General features: G+C 35.9%; 4 protein-coding genes across 9 annotated transcripts in view; 3 read left to right on the top strand and 1 right to left on the bottom strand.

Moving 5' to 3' along the window:
• Positions 1–205: 205 nt before the first annotated feature.
• On the top strand, positions 206–2906 carry LOC109109912 (cilia- and flagella-associated protein 157-like). The gene is made up of 2 exons (XM_042775737.1): positions 206–1580; positions 2644–2906. The coding sequence occupies exons 1-2, from the start codon at positions 1122–1124 to the stop codon at positions 2689–2691; spliced, it is 507 nt and encodes a 168-aa protein (XP_042631671.1). The 5' UTR covers positions 206–1121; the 3' UTR covers positions 2692–2906.
• Positions 2907–4211: 1305 nt separating this feature from the next.
• On the top strand, positions 4212–8839 carry ugt5f1 (UDP glucuronosyltransferase 5 family, polypeptide F1). Of its 4 annotated transcripts, XM_019122929.2 has the most exons (4): positions 4244–4300; positions 5379–5544; positions 6087–6122; positions 6978–8839. In XM_019122929.2, the coding sequence occupies exon 4, from the start codon at positions 7003–7005 to the stop codon at positions 8584–8586; it is 1584 nt and encodes a 527-aa protein (XP_018978474.1). In that variant the 5' UTR covers positions 4244–4300; positions 5379–5544; positions 6087–6122; positions 6978–7002; the 3' UTR covers positions 8587–8839. The 4 variants fall into 4 exon arrangements, with proteins under 4 accessions (XP_018978473.1, XP_018978475.1, XP_018978474.1 ...); XM_019122928.2 differs by lacking the exon at positions 5379–5544 and having other exon boundaries at positions 4212–4300; XM_042775731.1 differs by lacking the exon at positions 6087–6122.
• Positions 8840–11959: 3120 nt separating this feature from the next.
• On the bottom strand, positions 11960–14806 carry LOC109109911 (calcium homeostasis modulator protein 6-like). Its single transcript, XM_042775735.1, has 2 exons — positions 14267–14806; positions 11960–13047 (listed from the first exon to the last, which is right to left on the bottom strand). The coding sequence occupies exons 1-2, from the start codon at positions 14729–14731 to the stop codon at positions 12916–12918; spliced, it is 597 nt and encodes a 198-aa protein (XP_042631669.1). The 5' UTR covers positions 14732–14806; the 3' UTR covers positions 11960–12915.
• Positions 14807–17416: 2610 nt separating this feature from the next.
• nptnb (neuroplastin b) overlaps positions 17417–25271 on the top strand; it is a 40488-nt gene continuing 32633 nt past the window's right edge. Inside the window, exon 1 of one of the 3 annotated variants that reach the window (XM_042775734.1) lies at positions 17417–17831. In XM_042775734.1, coding sequence (XP_042631668.1) covers positions 17753–17831 — 79 coding nt within the window. In that variant the 5' untranslated portion in view covers positions 17417–17752. The remainder of the gene's footprint in view (positions 17832–25271) is intronic. The other 2 variants (XM_042775732.1, XM_042775733.1) reach the window with 2 other exon arrangements.

Here is a 25271-nt window from a genome sequence, read left to right as displayed (position 1 = left end):
CTTTCAGTTTCGGTTTTCAATCTGAATATATATTAATAGTATATATATATATATATATATATATATATTAATATACATTTGGATTGAAAAGCGAATATATAACCTGATATATATATATATATATATATATATATATATATATATATATATATATATATATATATATATATATATATATATATATATATTTTCCCCCAACCAGCAGGTTAGCGACAGTAAAACTTTAAAATATATTTAGTTCCTTATCTAGCATGGGAATCATGATTGCTGGTTGAAAGGTTACTGCAGTGATTTGGGTGTATTTTACCTTTAGGCTTAATAAATAAAAATGTGTGCACTAGCAATACTTGCTTTGTTAGGATGAATAGGGAACAGTTGTGAAAGTTAGGTGTCTGAGTTTGATATGTACTCAACCACAAAGGTTGACAAGTGGGTATACAGGGGTGAAGAGAGCATTTTGCAACATCAAGTGGAGATAAGACACACAAAGACTGTATGGTAAAGAAAAGAAAGAGTGCCTGATGCAGACAGCAGAATAAGTGAAGAATAAAGGAATTCCCCTGAAAAAAGTACAGTATAAAAACCACTCTTCAGATGCTGTCTGCATTAAGCGTGAAGGACACCTGATAGCAATATTGCTGATTAGAGTCTGATTATAGAACTCATAGCTTAGTTTTACTTTTGCATTAACTGCTTTGTATTGTAACTAATAAAATAAGAGATTTTATTGTTATGATTGCCTCCCGTGAGACTTTACTTATAACTACAAACTGAGCCTCAAGAACAACCGCAAGGAGTCTTCTACATCATTCCTGAAGAACTTCAACCTGCCGGCTGGCGAGTACTTTGTGGTTTATGCTACATTTGACTATCCTTACCCTAACTGAATAATCATATATAGGGTTAAATGTGTAAGATAGAAGGACCCAATGAGAAACAAGTGCTAGTGTCTGGATTCTTGAATAAAACATGTGCTGACTGAACAAAAGTTCCTGTCTTGTCTTGTGCAATCACTAGGGTTTATAAGCGTGAGGTGGGAATAAGAGTTTTTTTTTACACAGCACCTTCACAACCTTCACACACCAGCAGCAGTCAGAGACCAGGCTTAATATCAGAAAAAAATGACTGATCATGAAGAAAGAATTTGTGATCTGGAAGAAAAAACGGAAGATTCTGAAAACAAGGCAGGTGAGCTTGAAAGAAAGAAAAGAGATCTAGAAAACAAAACAGATGAGCTTGAAAAAAAGAAAAGAGATCTAGAAAACAAAACAGATGAACTTGAAGAAAAAACGGAAAATCTGGAAAGACAAACAAAAGATCTGGAATACAAAACAGATGAGTTTGAAAGAAAGAAAAGAGATCTGGAAAACAAAACAGATGAGCTTGAAGAAAGAACAAAAGAACTGGAAAGCAGAACAGATGAGCTTGAAAGAAAGAAAAGAGATCTGGAATACAAAACAGATACGCTTGAAGGAAAAACAGAAAATCTGGAAAGAAGAATTCAGAATATGGAAGATTTTGGCCCTGATCTGAAGACTCAGACAGAAGTGAGGATTGAAGAAGTGCTACTAAAACATGAGGTACAACACTCAATACAATCACATTCTTTCAAAACAGTAAATATTTGTAGATAATAACAAATACTGTAAATAAAAATAATAAAATGAGTTGAGTGGTGTTTGTTTGGTTCATCTGTTTGTTACCTCCATGTTAAAGGGGTCATATGACGTTGCTAAAAATAACATTATTTGGTGTATTTGGTGTAATGAAATGTGTTTATGCAGTTTAAGGTTCAAAAAACACATTATTTTCCACATACTGTACATTATTGTTTCTCCTCTGTGCCCCGCCTTCTGAAAAAGAGTAGATTTTTACAAAGCTCCTTGTTCTGAAAAGCGAGGTGTGCTCTGATTGGCCAGCTATCCAGTGCGTTGTGATTGGCTGAATGCCTCAAGCGTGTGACAGAACTGTTACGCCCCTTACCACGGCGGTTCCCAATCCCAGTCCTCGCGCCCCCCTGCGCTCTGCATATTTTGCATGTCTCTTTTAGTTAACACACCTGATTCAGATAATCAGCTCGTTAGAAGAGGGCTACGTGCATGAACTGCGTTCTGATTGATATGATCCCTGCACCGTGTTCATTGCTCCTTACTCCCTGAGCAGGGGAAATCTGTTGAAGTTTACCTCACTTCAGAACATTAATTCACCGATTTGCACTGCGCAACTTCTTCACACAGAGACGAGTATGACATCATATACCACTGTAAATAAATGCAAATTAAATTGCACACTTTAATGCACTTTGAATGGAACATATCGAACTGAAACTGAACTGAAAACGCTGCCAACCAGCCAGAACGTCAGCTGAATACACATGAACAAAAATAAGGAAGAGTTCAGATGATCAGTATTATCACAGTTAAATGAAATGTTGAGAAAACTCACATCATGTACCTTCAAGAAGACAAATACAAATGCAAACAGTCTTAGATACACTAACATGAGCCAAACAACTCCTTACTACTCTTACTCATGGGCACGTATGAGTTGTGCTGTTTTCCAAAGATAAATAATAAAAAAAATAATAGCTTTATAGGGTCATGAATATAACAGCAGTTTATTTGTTTTATCTCTTCCACACAGAGTCCGTGTTTGCAACTGATAGGAGTTCATGAAGACCTCAAGTTTTGACCAAATTTAAAGCAGTCACACAGTTGAAAAAAGCCCATTTGTGCATAAACCTTGTATTTCTATATCATTTCTGTATAAACCTTAAAATCTTGACTGCAACAAATGTGTAATAGACATGTTCAGAGTTACTACACTGTTAAACACGTTAACCTTTTGTGTACATTTTGTCAGTGAATGGGGTAAGTTGTCACATTAAAACGTGAACTGTAATAATGTATTGCAGTGTGTTTTGTGTGTGTTCTTGTGTTTACACAAAAGCTATTACTAGTAGCCTGAACAAACATTTTAGTTTTGAGGACAGAATTTAACCTTAAACCTAACCCCACACAGCATAAAACATTGCTAGTGAAAACAAACATTTATTTACTTAATACTTTTTTTGTTTTGTAATGTTACTGTGACTTTTCCACTGGGACAACTTGCCCCGGTCCATTTTGTAGCTGTGCTTATATTTGTATCACAAGTTCATTAAGTCATAACTTCTGATAGAGTTACACAACCCAAATAAACATGCAGAATTAGCACATTTGAACAAAATTTCAGAGAAGCAATATATAACATATTTTTTTATATATATAATGAATACACATTTCTATAGTTTGCACAATGTCTAAAATATTTAACTGGGTAGAAAGTGCTCTTTGTGAGTAAAAATATGTGTACAAATCCTTTTCCAGGAATCATGAACTACTGCAAAAGTCATGTTTATTCGTTAGTCAAAATGCGTGGAGAACCCTGAAGAATAGTCTGTTATTGAGTATCTTCTTTGCTTACAGGCCATCCTACAGAAACTGTCCAGTCTCCATAGAGACACACCATTAAAACCATTAGACAGCGCCCTCTTCTGGACTGATTCGGCACGAGACTCACTCACAGGCTTTTGTCAGATGCATTAGAAAACAAGCTAAAAGTAAAAATAGAAAAACGATCATAAGAAATAATACCTGGACAGAGCTAGCTGATTCCACACTGGGGCTAACTGTCACACTTTGACTTCAATGATTATTTCTCAAGATATCTCTTTATTACCATATATACATACATATAGACATGATCTAATTTAAAACACTTCATAAGCACGCGATAAAACCAATGATAACAGCTGATACAAAGACAAGAAAGCTGCTGATACCTTGCACTTGACATTCATTGATAGTGGGTTTTTTTGTTCCTTTGGGCAGTCACTATTTCAGTATAGTGTATTGTATATAAACAAATACGTGACCAAATGTACTAATACTGTGAAGATTTGGATGTTTTGTATGCGTTTCTGTAAATTATTCATACAGCTGAATTTCTGCATATGGTGTATTTTAATATACTGCGTATTTGTATTCAGCACTATTGTTTTTTACTTATTCGTTTACTTGTTTGTTTGTTTATTTGTCTGTCTATCTAGCTAGCGTGTTGTATGATATTATTGTGCGCTGAATAAAATATATTGCTTGTGAATAGTAATGACGCTTGTATTGACGCTGTAAAAAACTGTCCAATCATCATGGACATGACGTAATTAATATTCATGAGCTCCGCCTCCACTCACCCAAACACACAGAGTAGCGGTTCTCACGAGCACACCGCTACACTGTTGTCACTCTCTGTTCAGCTGGTAAGTTCAGTTATTTAATTTATTAAAAACCATAACAGCTTTTACACACAACCAAGAGTGGACACGCTTAGTTGTAGACAGTGGAAATTATTGAAACGTTCATCACGCCATCTGAAATGAGCTTCCATGTTGTTGTCAGGACTCAATCGTTGTTGTTTGTGTGGATTGTCGTGTTAATGTTATATTTAGCTCTCTACAGCTCAACACAGCACGACATGCTCAGTGTCTGTCCTCCAAAAACAAAGACTTGCGGCGACCGTCAAAGTGAGAGAACTGATACTTTGTTTCCGGAAACAGAATTCACTTTTCCCCTTTGTAACAGAACTGAATTCCATTCATCGTTATGTCTAGTATGAATAACTCTGATGTACGCTTACCTCGAGGGAGGCTTAACAAAAATTACCATGGTAACCATAAGTACTACAGTAAAATACACCCATATATGGTCTTTGTACTGTCATTTTTTAATGTAAAGTTCATGTTTATCGTAATTTTTTATTTAAAATTTATTTGTTTGTTTGTTTAAATTGTATTTTGTTGACAGAGGTTCCAGTGTGACAGTGTTGCCTAATACCAAGATTTATTGTAGGCTAGTAAATATAATTATTTACCCCTGTAAGTGTGTACACAGGGTTCTGACACAATCCTGGGTTTGCAATGAGTTATACACTAATTTATTGTCAAATAAATCAAGATGTTATTTTATATCAGTAGGATGTATTGATAAGGCTATACAGATATTAATACACTGATTTGTGTGTGTGTGTGTGTGTGTGTGTGTGTGTGTGTGTGTGTGTGTGTGTGTGTGTGTGTGGTGCACTTGACTGATCGCAGTGTTCAATGATTATACATTGGTGGTGACAGATATAAAACCCCACTGAAACATTAAATAAGGTGTCTACCCTGACAAAGGTTCACTGTTAGGAACATCTTGTTTTGTTCTGCATTGCATCATGGGAAGGTTTGTACTGCAGGAGGTGTAAAGATACTCCAGGGCAAACTGTTAATCCAGGGTGTGGATCTTTGACTTGCTGCTTGATTTTGTCTTGAGTTTGTAATGTGGTTTGCATTCATGCAGTCTGGAGAAGATTGTGTGGCAGATTCAAGCAGAAATGCGCCTCACAGCCCAACAGGAAGTGATGTCAGTTGTACAGACAGTAATTGTGATATGAGGATGTGGTTGTTTAGACCACTTTGACTAGAGTCTACGTGAAATCCAACAGGACTGTGACACTTGCACTAAGGTAATTCATAAATCAGCGTATGTGAACAGGTTAATTATCAACAAGGGTTAAAATGCTTTAAATGGACCTTGAAATACATTGCATTCATGTCTAGATGTTTCACTGAGTTTGTTCCCAGAGTAAAGTATTTTTGGTACATTGGCAGATGCAGAACTCATGTGAATTATTCTCTTAAAGTCAGCTTGAAACGGCATTAGCAACCCCTTTTTCAGCTCTGTAATATGATATATGTAAGGTATTATTAGGCATTTTAGAGTTGGGGCAGGTTTTGTCTTTAAAATAATGTGTAATGGTTCACAGTAAGACCAGGACTATGCATGAAGGAACAGAGTCTGTTTTGACTTCATGCTGACTTGTATTCATGTTTGGTGAACGGGGAACATTTTTTACAAAGATAATGTAATGTTCCAAAAAGGACAACGCAAAACCCTATGAAACTGCATGAAGCTGCATGAAATAATTTCCTGGTGACACACATGAAGGTTGTGTAAGAACAGCATGTCCTAATGTGTTTTTTTTTTCTTTCTTTCCTTTTCATGCAGAAACACATCAACATTTTACCAGGCAGAGAAATACAGGTCTGAGAGTCAAATAGATGAATTGTCTTCTATTAAAACCGTATCAATTGTGCTGTGCATCTTAGATTTAAAAGGGCTTGCAAATTATTAAATGGAATGATTATTGCTCTTTTTAAATGTATAATTCTGCCACCTTTAGCCTATATAAGATGACAGTTTGTGTTACTGTTTCTATCTTTACAGAACGTCCCATAGGAATGAATAACATTGATTTGGATATTATTCTTGCGTATGTGTATATGTGAGAGAATTATGACATTGAAAATCATTTTATCTACGGTTTTTCTTGAAAGAAATCACATATTGCACAATCTGTGAGTTCTCACTTGTCTCATTTGTAATATATGCAAGCTAACATTTTACAAACATGCTTAGGTGCTATTAATACTCTATTCTTTAGTTTAGCTTATTTTGATATCTCAGTATTTATTTTAATATTCGGAAAAGGGGATATCATTTTTTTTTTTTTCTTATTCTTGTCCAATTACCTTGTGTCACTACACTTGCAGGAAAAAAAGGTACAAAAGCTGTCACTGGGATGGTACCTTTTCAAAAGGCACACTTTTGTACCTGTTAGGTGCTAATATGTACCTTTTAAGGTACCAGTATGGACTCTTTTGGTACAAAGGTGTGTCTTTTGAAAAGGTACCACCCCAGTGACAGCTTTTGTACCTTTTTTTCCTGAGAGTGTATAATAGTGACCTGGCAACAACATTTCACTGTGTTTTTGGATAATTTCAGTATAATTCATTTTAAAGCTATTCAAACACACAGGACTGCAACAGACTTACATTAGAGAGCAAAGCTTGTCTGATAAATGATGAACATCATTCGCTGTGTGTTTATGTCTTTCAGAAAGACGTTTGCTCCTCATATAAGGATGGATTTTATCTTTATTGCCTCAAGCGTCATTCTAACCCTGACCTTCCCAGTGCATTGTGGGAAAATCCTAGTGTTTCCTCACGAAGGCAGTCACTGGGTTAACATGAAGGTTATGATCCAGGAGCTTCACTCCAGGGGCCATCAGATCACCGTGATACGGGCCCTCGACGGCTGGTTCATCACAGAGACGTCTCCACACTACGTCTCACTGACCGTCCCGTTTCTTCTGGGTGGAGACGATGAGTTTTACAGCAGTTTTGTTTCTAGACAACTGCAGATCCGCCGGCAGCAGCAATCGGCGTGGACCAGATTCAAACTGGACATGGAGCTCAAGGAGAAATTTTCAGAAATGCACAGGAGGATTTGTGAAATGGTGATCTATATTATCGAGAAAGATCCCAAGCTGCTGGAACAAATCAAACAGGCCAACTTCGACTTGATGTTGACCGATCCAGCGAACGGAGGAGGTGTTGTTCTCGCACACTATCTGAATTTACCTCTTGTTTTTAACGTCCGATTTACTGTGCATGGAGAAGCGCATTTTGCGATAGCACCGTCTCCTCTGTCTTACGTTCCCTTCCCGCTTTCTCAGCTGACCGATAACATGACTTTCCTTCAGAGAACGTATAATGTGTTGTTTTACACTATTCGGCTTTTCCTTTACAAGTGCATCGTTGGGCCTCACTACAGCGCTTTGTGCGACCGATATTTTGGCCCTGATTTGCACTATTTTGAATTATTCCAAGCAGCTGATATTTGGCTCATGAGGGTCGATTTTGTCTTTGAATTTCCTCGCCCGACTATGCCAAATGTCATTTACGTCGGCGGTTTCCAATGCAATCCTGCAAAAGAGTTGCAGAGGGATCTGGAGGATTTTGTGCAAAGTTCTGGAGAGCATGGCGTCATTATGATGTCTTTAGGAACATTAGTTGGCCAGCTTCCTCTTGATATAGCTGATGAAATAGCGGCTGCGTTTGCTCAGCTTCCACAAAAAGTGATTTGGAGGTACACAGGAGAGCCACCGTCTACTTTGGGCAACAACACTTTACTGGTTAAGTGGCTCCCACAGAATGATCTCTTAGGACATGTTAAAACCAAGGTTTTTGTGTCTCATGGAGGCACTAATGGGATTTTTGAAGCTATCTATCATGGCGTTCCTATTGTCGGATTACCGCTGGTTTTCGATCAGGATGATAACCTTTCAAAAATGAGACATAGAGGTGTCGCTAAAGTTGTGGATATTGCAACCATAGATAGACATATATTTAAAGATGCCTTACAGGAAGTGCTTACAGAGCCGTCCTACAGGAAGAACATGCAGAAACTGTCCAGTCTGCATAGAGACGCGCCATTAAATCCGTTAGACAGCGCCATCTTCTGGATTGAGTTTGTCATGAGGCACAGAGGCGCTGCTCACCTGCGCACTGACTCTTATAAAATGCCCTGGTACTCGTACCACAGTGTTGATGTTGTAGTGTTCTTGGTATCGATTGTGTCTTTGACAGTTTATATTGTGTTTAAAGTGATCAGATGTTTATGCTGCAGGTTATGTGCAAAAAGAAAACGAGCGAAGCAAGATTAAGCGTGGAGATAATATCACAACTGAAACTTTTTTTTTTTTTAATGGTCAACAGGATGGTACACATTATGATTGTATGATATAGAAATAAAAACCTGATATTTTTAAAATCTTACATTTACCAACAATTTTTTTTTTCTCACGCAAGCTGCATACATTGAAATAGTTCTGAAATTGCTTAACAGCTGAAACGGATTATAAAAAGTGTATTAAATTTAATATTTTTTTGCTAAATTAATAAAAATACTTGTTTTTTTCTCTCTTTTATTGTAAATGACAAATTTTGGGACATAAAAATGCATTTTAAAAAAAACATAAAAAAAAAACACACACACACACACACACATATATATATATATATATATTATTTCTTTGTTTACATTTGTGTAATAAAATCTGTAAGAATACAATTAAAATCAACATTTATGTATGTGTGTGTGTATACACACACACACATATAAATATGTATTTATGTAAAATAGAATTTTATATACAATTCTATTTATATATATATAATTCTATTTAACATTTATGTATGTGTGTGTGTATATACACACACAAACACACATGTGCATTAATGTAAACTAGATTTTTATATATATATATATATTTAACATTTATACATGTGTGTATACACACACACACACACACACGTATGTATTAATGTAAAATAGAATTATATATATATATATATAATTCTATTTTACATTAATACACACACACATATCTATATATATCTATCTATCTATTTTTATATATATATACATATAATATGTGTGTTTATGTATTTGTGTGTATAAATAGCCTGTAAAAAAATTTAATATAAAATAAAATATTTAATAATACATGTAATTTATAAAAATGACAAATTAAATGTAAAATAGTAAAACTAAAAACTTGATATGAGAGATTTACCATGTGAATTTTGCTTAAGTGCTAACTCTTAAAATCAGCATGAATAGAAACAAAATATTTAGTGTAGACTTTGATAGCAGAATAACAGACCTGAGCGGGAGAATGCATATGTAACTGTTTGGCTGTTGGTTAACATTTTATTTTAACATTAACTAGCAGCCATCGCCGCCTGGGGTCAGAGCACTTCTTCAGAATAACATGCACTGATATATCATTCACATTAAGACCAGCGGTGTGTATTAAGTGAGTAAATAGAGTCAATTTGATTTAATGTTGACTTTAAGATTAAAATGATTTCTTCCACTATTATCCCTTCCAGAAACCATTAGCACATCATTAGAGCGCTTTTGTCCTGTCTGTAATTACGGAGATGTATTACAGTGACCTGCGGGACTCTGGTTTAATAGAAGTGACACTCAACCTACTTACGCTGCTGTTGCTGTCTGTAATGACTAAAAGCACTTTAATATCTAACAGCGTTTAATCACCACACCGTGTCTTCAGAGCAATTACAGCTCATTTCAGAGATAACAGAGCTTTTAAATGTAACATAAGTCTGGTTGGCAGTCAATTATAGAGTATATTTTGCACACGAGGAAGCACTGGATATTGTCCTTTTTTTTTTATTTGTTTTATGCAGTTAACACTCCAGATACAAAAGATAACGTCTACAAATTTATACACTGAGTAAAATTCAAATCACTCAGATGTAGTATAAAAATAAAATAACACACAATCAAAAAATAAAAAAGATTTGATTTTGAAACAATCAAGAGAGATTGTAAAACTGACGCTTTGTGTGGTTTTGCTCATATTATTTTGGTGGTGTTTGTATGATTGAGCTGAGCTGAAAATTATGGAAACTTATTTCTGCCAACAAAAAAAAGGTAAATGTTTATCTCAAAATTCGGAACTTTTTTTCTTGCAATTCTGTCTCAGAATTGTGATCAACATTGATATACACTCAGAATTGCAATAAACTCCCAGTTCTCACAGACTATTTAGTTATTTATTTATTTATTTTGCAATTCCAAGTTTATATCTCGTAATCTGGACTTTTTTTCTCTCTCTCTGAATTCTGAATTTACATATTGCAATTCAGTTTTTCTGTTTCCGCCATGGGATTTTTTGTTTCTGCCTTTTGAGTTTTATCTCACAATTTAGACTATTTTCCTCACAATACATAATTTATATTTCACAATTCTGCCTTTTTTTTTCTTCTTGCAATTCTGAGAAAAAAAAGACAATTGCAAGAAATAAACTCAGAATTCTGACTTTTTCTCACAATTGGGAGTGTATATTTCACTGAAAAAAAAAAAAAGAATTGCGATATAAAAAGTTGCAATTAACTTTTCTAGTTTTTTTATTTTTAATCCTGTGGCAGAAACAAGCTTCCATAGAAAATTAACTAATACATATACTAATGAACTAATGAAGGCATTTGCATCAGGCTGGAATATGTAAGAGAAAAGACCCTCAATATTCCTAATTGTAATCCACTGATATGAGTTGTTCAGTATCTTTTACATAATATATTTCCTGAATCCTTACACAAACTACACTGCGAATCAGTTTTCTCATAATCATTGTTTTGCTGAGTCTGACATATGAACTGTGAGTGTAAAATGAGCCGTTTTCAAGTTGATGTGAGGCGGTTGTAAAACAGGCACTTAATAACAGCAGTAATCATGCCAGTCAAATGTCAGCTGCAGTCGTGTTTCCCTCCATGCTGTTCTGGCTCAACGTAAATGTCTATTCATGAAAGTAATTTAAAGAAAAGGACCATTAGTCATGGTCAGGGCTGTAGCTAGTGTGGTGATGATTATAGATCTCTTTTGCACTTGAATGGACAAATACATACCCGTCTTGGGGTGAGTATCCTTGAAAAATGTGTGTTATGTCTTAAGTGAACGTAAACAGTTGAGAAATATGTGTATTATTATATTGAATCCATGCATTTTGTCTTAAAGTGACTGCGCCTAATTTAGTAGCTGCTGTCTATTTCAATCAGAGAGAGAGAGAGAATCACTAACTGCTCCTGAATTAATAATAACTTGAATAACTTACAGTATGTAGCTTTAACAAGGATTAATCTATATTTAATTTAGACAGTGAAGACTATGCAATGCTATTTTACTTCTTTAAAAAAAAAAAAAAAAAAAAAATCAGATTCCTGTACCTGAACACTGATGAACCTGACTAACCAACTATCTAAATAAATAAAGCATTGTTTAATATATTTATTTATTTGTACTAGCCTATTTACACAAATTCATGTGGATAATCATCATTCATATAAACACCTTTGGATGGGGTAACAACACTTATTACTACTCTCATAATACTAAGAATAAAAAAATCAAAAAAAATGGCATTTGGGCCACCTCTGTGTCACCTTTAAAGGTACAATTAAAAAAAAAAAATTCAAGAGGTAGTATTTATTGTATTTTTTTTTATTATTATTTATATGGCTATAATTAAAAACATTTTAGAATGAAGTTTTTTTATACATTAAAATTTTATAGGATGTGGAATTTTTGATGCACTGTAGTACATTATTTTCTTATACATTTAAAAAATATGTAGAATATAGTTTTTGCATTTCAGTACATTGCCATAATTTCTCAATGCAAAAAAAAAAAAGAACAATTTTTGAAAAGTTTTTTAAAATACATGTATTATTTCTTCTGTATGAAAATGTGTTTCCTAAATGTGAGCTGTAGTGTTTACTGGCTATTCATGGTCATGACAGGAATTGAAATGTTGTAAATAACTTTACACAGACAAGTTTAGTAAGTGATTTTATCACCCTCTGGTGTAAATGCAAATATGAGACAAAATTACTTTCTGTGTTAATCGATCAGAAATGCTGTCAATAGACTTTAACTTAACCTGAAATAATTCTATGAAGTGTTAGTTCCCCCCAAAATAAATTTTTATTATACCATATTGACCCACCCTCTTGTTGATCTTAAAGCTGTGTTACTATTTCTGCCATGGGGATAATAACGGCGTTTGCTCTTTTCCATGCAATTACAATGAACGGAACATTTAACGAAAAAAAAAAAAATCCAAAAATGCTATATTTAAAGTTTTACAATACCTGTCTTTGATGACTACACTGAAGTCATTATTCACTGACTATTTTCACCTTCTGTTAACATTTTCAATTGATTTGAAAAGAGCGATCAGAGCAGGTTTAAGGATTTGTCCTTTTTTCTTCCACAGACGAAGGAAAATCATGCAAGTAACATTATGAGCATGAGTAAATGATGACTGCATCTTCATTTTTGAAAGACACGATATCCCTGTAAGTACTTTCTCATTCTTGTGTGTTATTCATTGCAGTAATACATGAACACTGTAATGTAAAGAGTGACTGGTGTTTTTCTGCACTCGGATGAGGAAGGGTGTCTATCAGCTGGAGCTGTAGAGCGTCATCTCCGCCACATTGGCATCTTGAGTCTCCAGCTCCTGCTGGCAGCTTTCTCTGATCACATACACGACCAGTCCCAAACAGATAAAAATGAGCAGCACTATGCCGATCACCTGTTAATGAGAGAGGAACAGTGCTGTCTGTAACGGCTAACATGTAGTTCTGCTCACCTGCTGTAGATGTTTAAAGAGGAATTTGTATCCGTGACACACTGAAATGAGTGAATCACAAAAGAACACGTCTTGAGAATGAGAATATATATATATATATATATATATATATATATATATGTGTGTGTGTGTGTGTGTGTGTGTGTGTGTGTGTGTGTGTGTGTGTGTGTGTGTGTGTGTGTGTGTGTGTGTGTGTATTTATTTATTTTAAAATATAAAGTATTCATACATCATGGCAGTATTTTTTGAACTTTTTAAAATATATTTTGATTTGAATTAAAAATCATTTTAACTTTTATACATTTAAAAATACATACATTTTTTATAGACTATTTTATATATATATATATATATATATATATATATATATATATTTAAAAAATATTAAATATTAGTTGCATTACAGTGTTTTATTGTCATGAAGAGGAGAAAAGCAAAACAAAGCACCTTTATGCTCTTTAAAATCAACTATTTGTCTAACAAAAAATAGTGTAATATAGATACTATTATATTCTGAATCAGTTTTATTTAAAATTTTAGTTAAAGTTTTGGTCATTTGTTGTGTTTTTGTCATTTTCAGTAGCTTTTATTCATATATGTCTAGTTTTGTTTTAGTTATATTTGTATTTAGTTATATTTAAGTTAAATTAAAATGAGAAATACCACCTTAGCAAGTTTTTATATTTGATTTTATTTGAGTTAACCTTTTTTTTAAATGGTTTTAAGTTTAGTTTTTTTTTTATTTATTTAGTTTTTTTAAACTGCTGTATAATAACCCTGGTCTTTAAACAAACAAACAAACAAACAAAAAAGTATATTATTTCCATTTTAATTGGAGGGAAACCTAGACATGTTTTTGAGAGTCACACATGATCATAGACACATTAACAAAACATGTACATCCACTACAATGAACAAAATGAATTATTGTGCAAAAAAAAGTAAATTTTAATTTACTAATAAAGTTTCATTAGTGGCCTGAATCTAGTCAAGACTCTAACAAATCTAACAAATGTTAACACCGATAGTATCAAAGTTCTAAAGGTGTTCTCAAAATTGTATCAATGTATCTGTAAAGTTCTAAAAATGTATCGGTGTCATTTCAAAGTTACACTGAGATAGCAGGAGGCCTAATGATGTGTAAAGACACAAGACGTCTCACCTGAGACTCCACAAACAGTCGCTGTGAGCGCAGCATGAGTTCCTGAGGACTGGCGCTCTCCTCTTGAATGGGTTCGCACCATTTCTGCGGAGCGGCTTTGTCCACGATCACGAACCTGCCGTGCCAGTCTGTCATCGCACAGGCAAAATACTGACCGTCCAGAAAGAGCAGGATCAGCCAGACCACGGCGGGAACGAAGCTGGACAGGGACACGGTCCTCCTGCACCAGACGCCACACCTGCATCCCTGAAAGATCATCATGAGCGCGAAGGCCATGATGGCGGGAATGATGAAGAATGCGGAGGAAAACAGCCCGTTCCAGGCCGGATTGCACGGACACTCAAACTCCAGCTCCACCAGCTTCTCCAGTCCCATCAGGATGAAGCCGAAAGCCACGTTGGACACCAGAGGACTGTTGCTCAGCTCATTCTTCAGTCTCGTGAGCCATTGTTGTCGACTTCCCATACTAACAACACCTGAAAGTTAGAGGAGAGCTGGCCAAATTCCTCCCACACATTTGCAGAAGGTCGCTGATGCGAGATAAATTGATCCCGGGGCAAGTTTTCCCCCTCCTGACCTTTACGTTCCCATTGGCTCAGAACAAAGGTGGGCGTGTCATCCGTCAGCTCTCGGCTGCGGTTCATTGGCTCGCGGCGGGCGGCAGGTGTGGCTTCCATTTAAGTGTTTCTTTCATTGACATGCTTGAGTAAAGTGGAGGGAAAATCAGCTTGACTGCAGATCTCAACATGCTGTGTCATCACAATTACTCTCAACTCATAAGCATTGTTTAGGAAGGCCTTTACTCCTGGGGGCTTTTTTAAAACAATCATTATATATGCAAACAAAACTTGGACACAACATGTTCCTTAAATCTAAAACCTCTAAAAATCTGAACGTGTCTGCTTAAATGCTTGAAATCAGTTTAGTAGTCAAATATAAATTGTTTGTGTAAAACTTTTTTATTAGTATTATTATTATTATTATTATTATCATTGGTTTGTAGTGGATATTGAAGTAAAAGCATCATTGGATGTTCAGATGTGCATGCTCCTCCTTCAATAGGGTTAAAAACATGCTTGCGTTTAAATTGCTTTATAAAACTTCTTTTTTTTTTTTCTAGTAAAGGAAAAGCATCATTAAATGTCCCAGAATGCACCTCATGAACATGTCATTTTAAAATAAAGAGTAGGCATGCCCAAACTTTTGACATTTTTATGCATTAAGATACATGCATTAAGTACAATAGTATTTTTAATACCACAATATTTTGTCTCATCAAATTGAAAAGTGTCAGAGGAAGGCTCAGATTTATGAGACCACAGTCCACAGCCTCGATTTATGTTCCCTGTGACTCTTTTGCTTAAATGCTTCATCATGTAACAAAAATAAAGTGTGCTTGCACTGGATAATGAATTTGCATTTTCTCATAATTGTTTCATTTACAAGCAATTTCTGAATGAAAGTTGTTTTGAAGTTAATCCTAGATCAAATTATTTTCAGTGTAGAGTTTACAAACATCCCAGAATTTTAAAATAATAAAGAGGAATTTTGTCAAAACTTTTTTTTACTGGTAGTACATATATGCGTTCAAGTCATTATTATTATTATTATTTAATAAATAGTACATTTAATCAACTTGACAATCAAAAGCAGATCATAAAACATGTTTGATATAATATTTTCACGGTTTTATTTAATGCCACAATATTTTATTCCATCAACTCGAATAGTGTTAGAGGAAGATGAGTGTATTATGAGCTAGCAAATAGTTCATGCACATAAAGAAGGAACTGTATTTCTTGGATGATCCATGAGATGGTGCTGTGTGAATGTGTGCGCGTGAATACAGAGGATAACCTGCACTTTCTTGGAGAAAATCTCTGTAGTGCCCTAGATAAATATCCTGCGGAACCCTAGCTTGAGACATTAACACAAATCACCATGTTTACTACGATCAACATTTAGTGAGGTAGTTCTTGATTAGGAGTACCGTGTGAATACCATTGTACATATATCATAATCATTCAGTACCATGTTATAAGGAGGTCGGGGCTAGTTGTCACAAGCACTGTATCTCAGTAAAGTAAAGGCTTCGAGTCATAAATGCTTGTTTTCTTCAGCAGTGCAAAATGAAGTTGCACATATATTTAAATCTTTCTGCTTTTACATTTAATTCAATGTGTTAGTCTACTTTATGTAATTATTTGTGAAATTTACAAGCAATTTCTGAGTGACATTTTTGGTTTAAAGTAAATAATAATAATAATAATAATAAAAGGAAAAAATCTGTGTAATTCAAGCAGGATTGATTTTAAAATTTATTTATTGCAAATATTGTCATATGTCTGTAACATTTGTTGGGTTATACAATAAAACCACAGTGACATTAAGACGAGAGTCGCAATAGTAAAAAGCAGACTTGAACTGTGTTTCAGGAAAAAAAGTATAATGCAGTTGTTATGCAAATGTTGCAATTTTATAGACTAAAAATTTTTCATTATAATTTATGTTGGCAAAAACAATAGTCAGATATTATTGTAAGTTACTTTTTGCATATTTTTTTCTGGGTCATTAATTGTTCAGTTTTATTGAATTTGATTTTATTGATTTTGCTGGAAAAAGTGTGTGTGTGTGTGTGAGAGAGAGAGAGAGAGAGAGAGAGAGAGAGAGAGAGAGCGGAGAGAGAGGAGAGAGAGGGAGAGGAGAGAGAGAGGGGGAGAGTGAGAGAGACGAGAGAGGCGAGAGGGGAGAGCGAGAGAGAGGAGAGAGGAGAGAGGATGAGAGAGAGAGACGAGAGAGGAGAGAGAGAGAGAGAGAGAAGAGAGAGAAGAGAGAGAGAGAGAGAGAGAGAGAGAGAGAGAGAGAACATCCCCCGCTATTTGAATATAATTTTTCCCTAAGTTAAATATATAGTGAATGAATTTTGGGAATATTCATTAAAGTTTGTCTTTACTATTAATTGCATAAAGGAAAGAAATGGCCTGTTAACTGGAGTGATGCTCCCCGGCCCCCCTTCATTACCTGAAGATAGCACTAATATGTTTTCATTGCGCTTCTTGTTACTGTATTGTAATGTTACATTTCTATTCCTGAATTCAATTCCACAGTGAATCTTATGCGCGGCCGCTGCGCAGAGCCGATGCGCTCGAGGCCCCCGCGGGCGGGAGCGCGCTCTGACAGCTGATGATGCGCGTGAATGAGCCGCGGGGTGCGCGCACTGACAGCTGAAGGTTCTCCGCGATGACGGACACTCCGATGCCCCATCATCTTCCTCATCATCTCCAGCAGCATCAGCACCCGCATCCCTGAGCACCGCACAGCATCTTCCTCATCCTCCTCCTCATCCGTCCTCCATGCAGCAGAGCCGCGCGGCGCCTGTCGCGTTTCTCGCTGTCCGCCCTCGCTCCTCCTCCGCCATCCTCTGCGGCTGAAGCCGCTCCGTGTCCATCACCTGCTCGCCGTGTCCCGTCTCCGTCCTCCCGCAGGATGCTGTCCTACGCGGGGATGCTCGCGCTGCTCCTCATCCACGGGAACGTGATGCTCCCGTATGTATCATCTCAGAACGGTAAGGAAGACGCGACGCGCTCGTCCGGGATCGGTGTGTAATCTGCTTTAGAGGTCGATGCCATCTTTATGATGACAGACACCCCGCTGCATTACAGTCGGGCTGATTTGTGGAGCGTGAAGCCTGGAGAGGAGATTTGCGCGTGACACAAGAGGGAATTAGTTGATCATATTAGCCATTTAACAATTCAAGGCTTATTTGAATAGTGTTTTTTCTTTCTGCTCATCATATTCTCCCGAGTAATCCGTGTTGTTTACACTCACCCTTCTGACATTCTCATCTTTACACACATCTTTGGAGAAACCCAAACATTATGTAATGTCCTGATGTTGGAAGTTACTAACACAGAAACTGGTTTTAGTCTCAGCTAGTGTGCGGTAGGAGTTAAGTGCTTTTGACATGGAAAGCAGTGTGTTTGTGAGCGGTAGTTAATGAGTGTGTGTCCCTGAAGGCATGTCCGTGACTTTACATGCTGGAGTGTCACAGCTGTGACCAGGAGAGGGCAGATACAGCACCTGCAGACAAACAGGGCCAAGGTATTCCCTCCTCGGGATCCAAAAAAAGGAAAGGGGAAAGAAAAACAACAGCGAAGCATCAGTCAGTTTTATGGCCGAGACTATAAGGCTGTTTTTGTGAAGCGCGTCACAAAAAAAAAAAAAAAAAAAAAAGCATCTGTCGAATGTAAACATCAGACGTGATCTGGACTGAAGCAGGTTCTGGCAGCGCAGATGTCCGGCTGTAAAATGTTAAGTCGACTAGAAATGCGCTTCATGGTTTAGTGAAGTTTTAGTCGATCCTGAGATTATTTTAATGTGACTGAAAGTCGGTTTTAAGGATCGGATCAGAAAGAGATGTGAAGTTTTATTATTGCAAAAATTATATTATTGCAAAATAATGACTTTCAAAATGCCTGGCTGCTTAAACCGATTAATATTCCGAAAGCATCACAGTGTGACCAATGATCTGTTTGATATAACTCAGGGTCCTTATAGTTAAATGAAACTAAAATACAACTTATAACAACTATGTAGACATATTAGTGCTGTCAATCGATTTAACAAAAAATAACTAATTGCATTTTTTTTCTGAAATTAATCGTGATTAATCCAATCTAACATTAAAGTTTTTTAATATAGGCTACTTGTATATTGCAATAATTTTCTATCTTCAAGTGAATGTAGAAACAACATAAAGACAGTATATTTTTTAATATTTGTTTAATAGCATTTTTTATGTCTGAAGGTGAGCATCACTGATACAAATATTACTGATGTCTCTAGCAAAATAGTTTTCCCCCTAATATTTAACCATTGATTAGCAATTCAACATTACAGAATAGTTATAATTAAGAGCTATCAATTTTAACATTTATTAGACTTTAAAAATAACTTCTAGTGAACATCACACAATCTTCACATAAACCCATTATAATAAATGTCATATTTAGCTACTTGTGCCCTTCAGCAAGTAGGAAATATACAGAAACTGAATAAAGGTTTCAAACCCTAAATTCTAGATGAAATATAGATGAATCCTTAAAGCTCTTTTTCGTTTGTTGTTTGATGAACAGCATCACAGCAGCTGGTTATGAGGTTATTTTGGCTGCTTTAAGAGCTGCTGCTGCTGCTGAACATGACGGGATCTGACACACATCATAGTTTCTCATAACTCTTTACCTTTTCTGACTCACTTCAGCTCTTAAACTCTCTGTAATGAGCCGAGGAGTTGATTCAGGTGTGTTAGATGAGAGAGACAGTGCTGCTGCGCCACGACAGTTTGCATTTAAATCTGACTCATAAATAACAAATACTTACATGCACAGTTTGAAGGCAGCTGTAATTGCCTTTTATTGTAACTTCATGACTTAACTGATGACATAACTACAACATTGTATGCTTTAGTGTCTTTTGCGCTTTAATGATATAGCGCTTTAAAAATAATAATGCATGCTTTTTTTTGCATGCATTTGAAGAGCATGTGCTATGATCACAGTATAACTGCTGAAAGAACAGGAAAATTGGTACAGTATATATATATAATGGTAATGGAACATTTTTCAAAATTTAAATACTGCTTATTTCTAATATCTATCTACAGATTCAGACATTCTTTTATTAAGTTTCACAATGTTGTACAGTATAGTGTGTGTGTGTGAAGCTCTGCTTTGATTTGTCCAGACATAAGGTCAGTGGCTCTCCTGGATAATCCAGCTATTGTTTGCTAAAGCTCAACCGTACAGATTCCAGACCCTCTGTGGGCACCATGAGCACGACTGGCTGCTTTCTCAGGGCTGAACTCTGAGACTCGAGCTCTGCTGTGGCCTGCTCAAGACTTCATATTCAAATCGTGTTATTAAAATACGCCTAGAACTAATTCAGTGTTTCCTTGAGACCAGCTGAAAGCAATAATTCAGAACCCCAAAGGAACAAACTCCTCATGTGAAGTAGAGTTGCTAAGAGCGCATGATTTGTAGTTAGTTTTTAATAGCCAGGCATTTGACTGTTGTCAGCTTATTTTAGCCAAGAGAAGAGACGGCCTAAAAGAGACATAAAGCGATCAGCCAAAGTTTGTGTGGTTTTAAAGACAGTCAGATTTGAACTGGCATTGTCAGCCAAGGTTTGTCATTTTAGAATTCAAAATGAATCAGACAGTCTTTGACTAGTAAACTAGTGCTATCTGTGCTCTCTTGTACCTTTGACAAGGGGTTAAACGCTCTTTGTGTGGAAAGTCAAATACTAGTAGAAGAACTAGGTTTGTGAGGTGAACATTGCCATAAATCAAACATTTGTCTTGGCATATTTGGTGTAAAATAATGTTCTTGCTTTGTAATTTTTGTCTCGTTTTCAAATACAGTTATCTAAAATCATCCTTGAATTAAAATGCATTTAACAGTAGAACATTGCACTAGTATGGTCAAGGTCATTGGTTTGATTCTCAGGCAATGCATGAACTGATTAAGTGTAAACATTTAATGCAATGCAATCATTTTGGATAAAACATATCTGTCAAATGCATAAATGTAAATGCCTAAATGTAAATTAGCAAAAATGCAAAATGACATACTTTTTGATAAATTCATCAAAATAAAGTGCACTAATGCTTAAAATGAGACAAAAATCTAACAATGAGGTCAGAATAATAAACTTCATTTAAAGAGAAAACTATTTATTTTTCTGAACCCAGAAGAAGATTGTTTTTCTTATTTCTTATTTTTATCCGTTTCTCAGAAAACAAAATTATCTTATGTCATTTTGGATGTCAAGGAAATGCATCCTGATTAAAAGAAAAACAAAAAACATATTTGTATTGGGGGGAATAAGACAAAAATACAAAAAGATTAAATAGAAAATATAAAAAAAGAAGATATTTTAAAATAATTTTTAAAATTGTGTTTATATAAAATATTGCCAGAGCATTGTACACGAAATAAGTAATTACAAGAAAAGGAAATAAAATGGTATTAAAAAAGAAAATAGTAAAATTAAACAGTATTTAAATAATGTGCTAAGTAATGATATATATATATATGAACACAAAATGTCTTAAAATACAACAAAAAAAAAAACATATCATAGCTGAATATTCAGGGTCACACAAGAAAGTCTGATCTGTTTGTTTGAGCATCAAGATGAGTTTGGGCCGGGAATGACTGTATCTGTTCATCTGGGGTGTTTGGGAAACCTCTTTTTATCATTGCATTATTTGTGCAGCACCTTTCGGTGACGCCGGTGGCACAGAAATGCATCGCTCCACCTTCATTTGTTGGATCTAAATCCCAGCAGTTGGACTGGTTTTATCCCAGTCTCTGTTTGTTTCTGAGTTCTGCTGCCTGCCCTTCACACACTATGTTACCTGCAGCTCGTCTCACTATTAATGAATCAATCTGATTGTTGGAATGAAGGTTTTAAACCGTGTGTAGCTTGCATTTATAAAGCCTGGAGCCGTTACTGACTGTGTGCTTGGCTCATGAGATATCTGCAGGACTGTAAATGGCTTTGCTTCATTCTTGCTGCATGCTTCTATTATTAGAACAGACACGAGGAGCGCAGAACTGTGGCTTTGTAGTTATTTTTTCCAGAAGGGAATCCAGTCACTCTTAATGGACGGGTTTGTGTTTGTCATACGGTCAGTGTTGTCTCTAATAGAAGCAGAAACCACACTGTAATCTCAGTCTGATGGAGAGGCAGTGTTCACAGTGGCGTGAATATGTGTATGAACCATGTCTAATCTGGCCTCATGAACAATTCACGGTATAAAAGCACTCTTCTGAGTATAAATAGCCCACGAGTTACTGTGACATCCGTGGCCGACAGCCGTGCGATTGAAGGTGTTTCAAGGCATACTTGAGTCACAAATGAAGATTCTGTCATCGTTTTCTCACTTTTGTTCTTTGGTGGAACTCGAAATAAGGGCATTTGGGCTTCTTTTATGATACGATTATTTGGTTTCTGGTTTCAATACATGTTAAATCTCAGCATGAGCATTCTGCTGAACGTCTCATTTTCAGAAAATAAAAGTAAATGATGACAGAATATTCATTTTTGGTTGCATTTAAGTTGTGAGCTGCAACTTTTGAGATGCTAATTCGTGCATTAATCCTATTGAAGGCCGATGTGCTCGTATCTTTGGTTCATGGCTAGTTGATGTGTCCTGTGGTGTGACATGCTATACTTTATCTAAAACCGTTTTAAATAGCATTTTGATCATTCTTCTCACAATTATTTTACATTCTGCTTTACTGACCTCATATTAATGGAAATATTTGTGCTTTTAATTCATTTGTCACACTGCAGAACCATTTCAAATGAGCTAGTGAGAATTGTTAGAAATGGAGGGAACTTCAAAGAATTTGTAATTATAATATTCATATAAATATTATGTTGATTAATGCAAAATGACATAAGATATGAAGTCTTGTTTTCTGAGAAACGATCCTTAAAATGAGGGGAAAATCCACCAATAGTGTCAGGAAAAAGAAGCATACATTTTAAGCATAAAGTCACTTAACTTTGATCAGATTTTTAGAAAACAAGACCTTTTTTTCTTTTGCAATTTTGTATTAATTAAATGTACCTTGATCTAAAACCGTCTAGATATTTGCACTCGAAAACAGCAAAAATACAAAAAGATAGAAAATACAATTATGTCGGCCAAATACTGTCCTATCATAACAAACCATACATCAATGGAAAGATTATTTATTCAGCTTTCAGATGATGCATAAATCTCAATTTCGAAAAATTGACACTTATGACTGGTTTTGTGCTCCAGGGTCACAATTTTGTCTTGGTGTATATATCCCATTGTAAGAAATCATTATTTGTCATATATATACAGTCATCTTTTGAAAACACATGGCATGCTGAGCCGTGTATGAAAAAGGCACATGCTGTTCTTTGCAGTCGCAGGGCATTAACTCAAACGCTGAGATTTACCAAGAATTCATGTAACACCTGCGCGAACACATTAACATCCTCATAAAAAAAAAAAAAATTACTAACACCTACCACCAGATACACAAACCAAATTAAAACCAAAACCGACGTTATTAGAAAGAAGATGAAGAAATCACAGCCTGTCGTGGAAGAGAAAACTGCATCATGACTCTAAAATCATGATATAAATGCGCCACAGGATCACTGATTATTGTTTAATATAGTAGACAGATTGACAAGCAGACCTTCATGACCCGTTCCGCCTACTCAACACTCGTGTGTGTGGAAATGTGCCAGCGCTAGTATGTGTTTTTGGGTCTGTGTAGTGTTTTATTGTCCTCCAGGGAGCCATAATTCCCACCGGAGAGGTAAAAACTCAAGTGATCTCGTTAACACACTCAAGCTGCCAAATATTACCGTTAAACGCCTTTTTTAAGTTGGCAGGACTCTCTGTTAATAAAAGCATCTGTTGGAGCAGGTCATGTGAGAGTATTAGGGTATCGTGCAATGATTTCAGAATTAGCAGAGTTGCAATATTGAACAGTGTATTGGAACATTCTAAGGCCATCCAAGGTTAGGATGAGTTTGTTTCTTCGTCAGATTCTGAGAAATGTAGCATTGCATCTCTTGCTCTGCAGTGAATGGGTGCCGTCAGAATGAGAGTCCAAACAGCTGATAAAAACACCACAATAATCCACAACACTCCAGTCCATCAGTGAACATCTGGAGAAGACAAAAGATGAAACAAATCCATCAAGACGTCCATAATCCATAATAACACTTCCTCCGGTGAAAAAGTGTTCTGGTGTGAATTAGGAGAGAAATCTGCACAGATCAAGCAGCGTTTAAACAGCTCTAAACAAATATGTGTCTGGATTTTGATGTGAGAGACAACAGCAGATGCACTTTTCCACTGCAGGAAGTGTTATTATGGATTATGGAGTCTATGTATTTTAGTTAAAAGCGTCTTAATGCTGGATTTGTTTCAGCTTTTGTCTTCTCCAGATGTTCACTGATGGACTGGAGTGCTGTGGATTATTGTGATGTTTTTATCAGCTGTCTGGACTCTCATTCTGACGGCACCCATTCATTGCAGAGCAAGTGATGCAATGCTACATTTCTCAGAATCTGACGAAGAAACAAACTCATCCTAATCTGGGATGAACTGAGGGTGAGTAAATTTTCAGCAAATGTAAATTTTTGGGTTAAATATTCCTTTAAATGTAATTGTTTGGTCTTTTTCGGTTTTAACTGAGACGTATGAACATGCAGAAGTAATGTAAGTTAATTTCCCTGATTGAAAAGCCTCAGTGAATGCATGTCATTATGCACCGCTGTACACACCATCCAGATGTTTCTGTTCCCGGAAAGTCTTGCTGAGAATCGCGCTCCAGTAGAGAAGGTGTGAAAGCCCAATCTGTTCGTTAGGGTGGCTGAAAACTCCAGACACGGATGTCTTTATTCCAAGAGAATATAATTATGGTTCACATGATCGTGCCTCAGGCAGAGAATTCAACTAAGTGAAAATTATGTCTTTTCATAGCTCACTCCACACACACACACACACACACACACACACACACACACACACCGGCTTCCTTCAGAGTCTCTCTGCTGTTTCTGAACACCTGAACGCTCATTGAAATCAATACTAGTCTTTCACAGTAAGACCAGGCACGTGTGTTAAGTGTTCACATTGACCTAACATTTCCTAGGTCCATGAATGTTAAAGGCTGAAAGAAGCTAGTGAAGCATTTCTGTCTTTTAGTACATTGACAAACGATCAAACTGAGCTTGATCCATCTTTTATTTGTGTGTAAGAATGATGATTAAAAGACAGCTTAGGCGTCCTGTGAGCGCCGGTTCATTTGTCATCCTGAGATTATATGACAAAACCACCTCAGTCTCCTTGAATGACCTGCCAAAATGTTTCCTTTGCAAGTGCAAAATGAGAAAATTACTTTTCAGATATCCTTTTAGATACAGATAAAGAACCCTGATAGGG

Source organism: Cyprinus carpio, chromosome A18, assembly GCF_018340385.1.
Source record: "Cyprinus carpio isolate SPL01 chromosome A18, ASM1834038v1, whole genome shotgun sequence".
Classification (NCBI taxonomy): Eukaryota; Metazoa; Chordata; class Actinopteri; order Cypriniformes; family Cyprinidae; genus Cyprinus; species Cyprinus carpio.
This window is presented reverse-complemented; position numbering and strand designations above follow the sequence as displayed.